The 6,495-nt window shown below is 37.0% G+C and overlaps 1 protein-coding gene across 1 annotated transcript; it reads left to right on the top strand.

Annotated features, from left to right (window-relative positions):
* Nucleotides 1-2,677: 2,677 nt before the first annotated feature.
* LOC111446021 lies at nt 2,678-6,430 on the top strand. The gene is made up of 5 exons (XM_023084639.1): nt 2,678-3,206; nt 4,879-4,938; nt 5,147-5,209; nt 5,576-5,644; nt 5,834-6,430. The coding sequence occupies exons 1-5, from the start codon at nt 2,856-2,858 to the stop codon at nt 6,089-6,091; spliced, it is 801 nt and encodes a 266-aa protein (XP_022940407.1). The 5' UTR covers nt 2,678-2,855; the 3' UTR covers nt 6,092-6,430.
* The last annotated feature ends 65 nt before the right edge of the window (nt 6,431-6,495 follow it).

Raw genomic sequence — 6,495 nt, 5'->3', positions numbered from 1 at the left:
TAATAGGAAGGAATTGTGTTGAAGTACTATTAAACGTACATTCAAGGAGGAAAAAGGGGTTCGAAATCAAGTAAGTAGCGTATCGACCTTTGAACTCGTTCTTAACTTGTTTTACAACATGTGAGTATGTTGTTTACCTGATTAAGAGCTTAATAAGTTATGATGAACTTTGATGATATTTAGTGTTTATCGTATATTGTGACTGCTTGCCTGTGATGTAAGCGTGATATAAATGATTTTCAGAATGTTATACGTGTTGATCATGATATATGTATGGAAGCATGCAGTAACTGTGAGTATGTTATGCATGTTAATGGAAAGGTTATGACTCTAGATATGCTTATTGGTGGATGAGCTATGGCTTATTTATATGAGTATGATAGTCTACTAATTCCCGCGGAGTTCCTGGCCAACGCGCTGTGTGCTAAGTCAGGGAGCAGGAGTACTCCTGACCGTTGGTATACGAGATAAACAGGCCGCCAGAGCAATTAGTAGACGGGCCGTATTTGACCGAGAGCGAGTCTTACATACGAGTCCGAAAATTCTAGATAAGCATATCGAGAGAGAGCCAGTAACCTAGCTGGAGGTAGCTGAGATACCTCATTAACGAACAGATGACCCTAGTAAGAGAACTAGGAGTCAGTGATGAATAAAACGTAAAAACACCTGGAAAGATTAGTTATGAACCTGTGAATGATAAACTAGCTACTTACTGAGTAATCTAATTACTCATCAGAATTATTATAACTTTTCTTTCCAGATGTAGATGCTGCAGGTCAGCCGAGGACGAGACCAGCGGGCTAGAGACTACTGGGAATCCATGTCTGGGTCTGTTCTGTAATTATGTTTCCGTTGTCAAGAATTTACCTTAGTCGTTTTAAGTTTTTTTGTAAAGTACTGTTTTACTTTTATAGAAATACTTTATTGGATGTTTTTAGAAATATTTTTAATTTTATGATTGGGTATCAGAGTCTCTTGAAATTGTCGATAGTAACTCCTGTTCATCGCGTTGGCGATGAGCGGGTGTTACATATATACTTAAATCTCTCCATTAATTTTTTTCACACTATATTAAATTTTATATTTTTTTGAAATAATATAATAATTTTATTGTATTTTAAAAATGATTTAATACCAAAAATAAAATTTATATTTTATTCGAAATTTAAAAAGAAAAAAGTAAATGTGAAAATTTAATGGGTAAAACTTTAAAATTTTTATTTATTTTTTTGCCCCAAAAATCGACCTTCGTTGACTCGTTGGGGTACAAAAGTGGAAATATTTGACGATAATTTAATTAGAAAGAATTTTGGGGAAGGAATTGAAATTTCGCAGTTTCTGCGGGGCTTTTCCCCAATTGTTGCGCCCAATCCCTAAAAGGAAACTGCCCATTGGCCTAACCATTTCGTTTCAATACGACAAGCTGACTTGCGTTTCTTCCCCCACCTTAACACGTGGCAGTCTACTATTGGCGTATTTGTACAACATGTGAACTCTTTATGATATAATAATTATGCCATTAATTTTCAAATTTATGATAATATTGTTTATAAACTTTAATATATAACCATTTAATTCATGTATTTTTAAATTTGTATAAATTTAATTTCTTATTTATCAAAATTAAATATTTAGTTTTACGATGTAATGATTTCGTGCTTATAAACGTATTCAGTTACTAATTAGTTTATTATTTTACATTATTATAAATTTCATCATAAATATTATAAAAATTAACGTAAAAATACTAAATTATTTGATTCAATTTTTATAAAATAATTTTGTATATACAGTTAAATATTTTTTATTAATAATTTAATTATAAATTCGACTCATTTTATTAGTATTAATTTAAGCATGACTCAATTAATTATTATATTATATCATAATATCAAAAAATTACCAAAAAAATCGACCCTTCAAATTACAAGCTTTATGGTATTTTAATGGCAAAAGTATTACTTTATACGACAAAAATGAAACAAAAAATTATCAAATACAACTTATTTGCGAGTAAAATAACATGTTAAATAGCGCTCGGGGCGGACGACACTACTAGCAAAAACGGCGTAGGTATGAAGCGTGGTAAGCCTGTGTCGGGGAAGCATAGTATTAGCTGGAAAAATAGCTCGAACGACGGAAGAGCCCGAAAAAGCTAGACGATTCTCTGAATTAATATGAATTTCTAATGACTTATTCGTATTTATGATAAAATAAAATAAATTAAACAAAATTTTAAAAAATGGTTGGTCAGTTCATTTGGTTAGGCATTTATTATTATTTTTTTTATAAATAAAAATATTTATTGTTCATATATAATAATATTTAAAATGTAAAATTAAAAATTCGGTTTTTGACATTAAATAACTTATTCCAATTAATTGGAATAAAAAAGGGATCCGAGTAATAGACGGTTCGGGGCGAAAACCCGACCCGAGTAAAAAGCGGATGAGAAATTAGGGTCCGGGTTTACGCTTACGGAAACCCGAAACAGAAATGGAAGCTGTCACTTTTTTTACGTCGAGCGGGCCCACATATCCAAAAGCAAAAGCCAATTAAAAAAATTAAAAAAAAGAAATAAAAGAGTCAGAGTGGGAGGCCCACGCCGAAGCTGACAACGAAGTGGAACAAAGAAGGGAAACCTGAACAACCACCACATACAATCCCCACTCCCCCTTCTCTTTCTCTTTTTCTCTATCCCATTTCCCAAATATTTATACGCTCCTTTACTCTCTCCGCCACCCCTCTCTCCCTCTCTCTCTCTCTCTCTCTCCATTTTCTTCTTCCACTTCTTTCCATTTCTTTTGATTCCCTTTTCTTCCCCATTTCCTTTTTTTTCTTCTTTCTCTGTGCTGATGATGGTGAACGACGACTGGCTTACGGCGGCCATGGCCGATGATGGAGTGGTGGTCGAGTTGTTGGTGCGGTTGAAGCAATCGCAGGCTGTGTCGCCTTCCAAATCTCCGCTTCCGGTGATGGTGCCGTTCACTTGGGGGATTAGGCAGCTGAGGTCTAGAACGGCGACGACGGTTGGTAGATGTGGCGATGGTGTCTTGGTGAGGAACAATAAGGATGTTGACTCAACCAGATGGAGTCCTACGACGCCGCTTTCGTGGAGCGGTGGAGGTTCGCCTTCTGCTACGCTTGACGGTTATGAGGAGTCTAGCCGTCCGGCAACACTCTCGCACGCTGCTTCCAGATTTAAGGTTCTTGACTTTTTCTCACTATTCTTATGATTTTGTGTCCTCTGTTTTGGATTTTTGCAGTTTCGTCTCTTATCTCGACTCTGTGTGCGCTCTGGTTTCCCGATCTTTGCGGTTTTTTTTGCTACGAGTTCTTAAATCTTAGCGCTGGCGTTCTTAATTACGGTTTTCCTTTGGCGGTGGTGTCGGCTGTGGAGTTCAGCGGTCTGGATTCTCTCATGAAACATTCTTATCTCGGATAACCATCGTATATTGTGTTGTGATTGTTTAGCCATTTGTTTTTCCAAGAATCCGATTCTGATTCCGTATCATGAAACATCTCTTGATTTCCTCGTCATTTTCTTCTACAGCTTAACGCAACAAAATTCCTCTCTCAGAGCTCACACAACTGCAAATCTCTCAATTCCATAACTGCTCTGTATTTTCACCTAACAGTTTCAAGTTCTCGCCATCAATGGCGGACAACCTTCACGAATCACCGTTTGAGAAACTGCTTTTTAATTCAAAAATCCCCGATATACCCCTAGATTCTCCAATCACGTTCACGTGAAGAGACGAGGTCAGCGGATGAACGCTGCTTGAAATTACTTCGCGTTTTCTCCTCGCCTCGATTCAAATCGCCTGTGGACTCGAATTCACTCATTTCTTCAATTCGACCAAAACGCCCTTCCAATCCCTCGCTAGATTCCAAAGCCTTTCAAATCGTACACCGAGTCGATATTTCGTCACACACGAGACTTCCCTATAGAAACTCTCTTCCATCGCCGACGGTTTACTCATGGACCATTGAAAGCGCCTGGAAACTTCCCTACGGCCATTGTCCTTTCTAATTTTTACCATACTACCCCTTGACGCGTAAAAGATTCATCACAAAGCACGAGGGTATTCTGGTCACACACACACACACACACACACAAATTCCGAGCCGGTTCGATCGAACCGGATGTCAGATTCGACGGTGGATGACACTGCAAAGTGAGGGCCCAAATCAGATCAGGTAAAGAGGAGAGGCGTTCATAAGAGACAGGTCTGCGTTAGGTTTGAAGAGTAATTATCAGGTGTGGCGATGGTACATGGTTGGTTCCAGTGTTCCCTTACTGGAAACCCATTATTTATAATTTTCATGGATTTGAATTGGCATCATGAAAATGGTTGGATGAAGAACAATAAAATAATGGAATTGTTGTTTAAGTTGTTGGGCCATTAGAGAGGATGGGAATAGGATAAAGGAAGATCCACGTGACCGAGTCACGCGGGGTGGGAATACAAAACAGGAGCCGGTGTGGGTGTGGTCGCAACGAAGTCTTAAAGTGACCACGTGGAATTCATGATGTGGCGTGCGATTCTGGTAAATGCAAAATTGGGTGATATTTTTTGTGGAAAGAGAAATGGGCTTAGTCCATGTGGAATTCATGATGTGGCGTTCATCTCTTTGCCTTGACCGCTAGTTCTACCTTCAAACTTGGTGTTAGTAAATCATTCTTGTCAATTCGTTTGGATTTTTGTCTTCTAATCTTGATTCTCGTTAATGGGTTTAGAGTTGAATTAAACTTTATGTTATTTGTTTATGATTCCGATTCTTATTAATGGGTTTAGAGTTGACTTTTGATCCTTATTTATGAGCTTGGAGTTGACTTGAACTTAGTTTATGTGTGTTTGGATTTGGTTTTTTCAGGGTGCTGCTGCAAATGAATCCGGAGCTGGTACTGCAACAAAGAGATTAAGACGAAAGAAGGTAATTTCTTAAAGAATGTTGTTGAAAATAGATAATGGGTTTGTTGGGGTGTGGCTGTATGAGCCAAGCATTTGTTTGTTGCCGACGTTAGATGAGTAGTTGGCTTGCATTGTTCTTGAAGAATGCATGGTTGGTTCAACCACTAATTGTAACGAAGCTTGTTTTACTGTTGTTTAATGATGAAATACTCTTGTTGTTTGTTTTCCAGACATTTGCTGAACTTAAAGAAGAGGAGAGCGTGCTTTTGAATGAGAAAATTCATCTCAAAAAGGTATAATTTTAATATTGTTTTTATGGGTAGAACAACAAACTTTTTTCTTTTTTGAAAATTGGTAGAACAACAACTTTAAAGTTGTAATTTCTTTTATATATTCCGGGTCTTTTTAGCCTTTTTCTTTAATATATATATTGAATCTAACATAGATGAAAAGTCCCACGTTGGCTAATATAGGGAATGATCATAGGATGGTTTATAATTAATGAATATTATCTTAGGCCTTTTGGGGAAGTCCAAAAGCAAAGCTATGAGAGTTTATGTTCGAAGTAGACAATATCATACCATTGTGGAGACTAGTGTTCATCTAACATTGCCTTATCTTGTTCGTGATTTTGATGACCAAACTTACTTTTTGAACAGGAACTTGCCAATCTAAGAGCTACCTTCGAAGAACAAAGAGCCAAGAATGAGAGTTTGAAGAAAATGAAGGTAAGTAATTGTCTGCTTTCTTTTTCCATGAACACCTGAACTATACTGTCTTTTTGCCTTTGTAAAGTTTCAAAAAGATTGAACAGAAAAGATTCTCGAATTTCCCTTCACCTAAAGCACTAATTTATCAAACAAAGCAATCTCTAAAACAATCTCTTGCTTGCTTGCTTTTACTTTATGAACGAACAGGTGGATTTCAACATGAAATACGCAGAAAAATTCAATACAAACTCCAAGATGATGATGATGCAAGAGGATTCTTCATCCACACTAACCCATCAAAGGGAAAGCTCTAACATTGAAGCAATTCCTCCAACATTGCTGCCACTCACCGGGGCAGGTTCGGGGAGGTTCGAGGCTGAATCGCAGAAGAAAAGCAATTCATCGACCGAAGACGATTGTGTCTTTTTCTTACCGGATTTGAATATGACACCTTCAGAGGATTGACCAAGGTGACAAAAATACATTGATTATGTCTCTCTTTTCTAATATGTTGACATGGTTGAAGCAATTATTTGATGATGGCAAAAAAGTTTGCTATATCTTGTACAAGGCCTAAGCAGACACTGTTATTAATATTGGTTTAACATTTGTTGATTCCTACGTTCTATAATTTTTGTTTTTTGAAGGCTGTAATCCTTTGGGTTAAACCCATTGTTGAATCCCTCCCTCTACAATGGTGTAGGTTTTATTCATTCGTTGTAGCGTTTTATATAGGTACACAGTCACTGAATTTGTTTGTCTCAACTACTTTGTTATAAGGCTTTGTTTTTGGGCATTTCCACTTTTTACTGCGCCTTCTTTTTGTTTATGCTTTCTTTCTCCTGATGTTGACACAAAAGTGCCTTAAT

The sequence above is a fragment of the Cucurbita moschata genome, unplaced genomic scaffold (genome assembly GCF_002738365.1).
Source record: "Cucurbita moschata cultivar Rifu unplaced genomic scaffold, Cmos_1.0 Cmo_Scf00008, whole genome shotgun sequence".
Classification (NCBI taxonomy): domain Eukaryota; kingdom Viridiplantae; phylum Streptophyta; class Magnoliopsida; order Cucurbitales; family Cucurbitaceae; genus Cucurbita; species Cucurbita moschata.
Note: the sequence above shows the minus strand (reverse complement) of the source record. Positions and strands in the feature narration are given on the sequence as shown.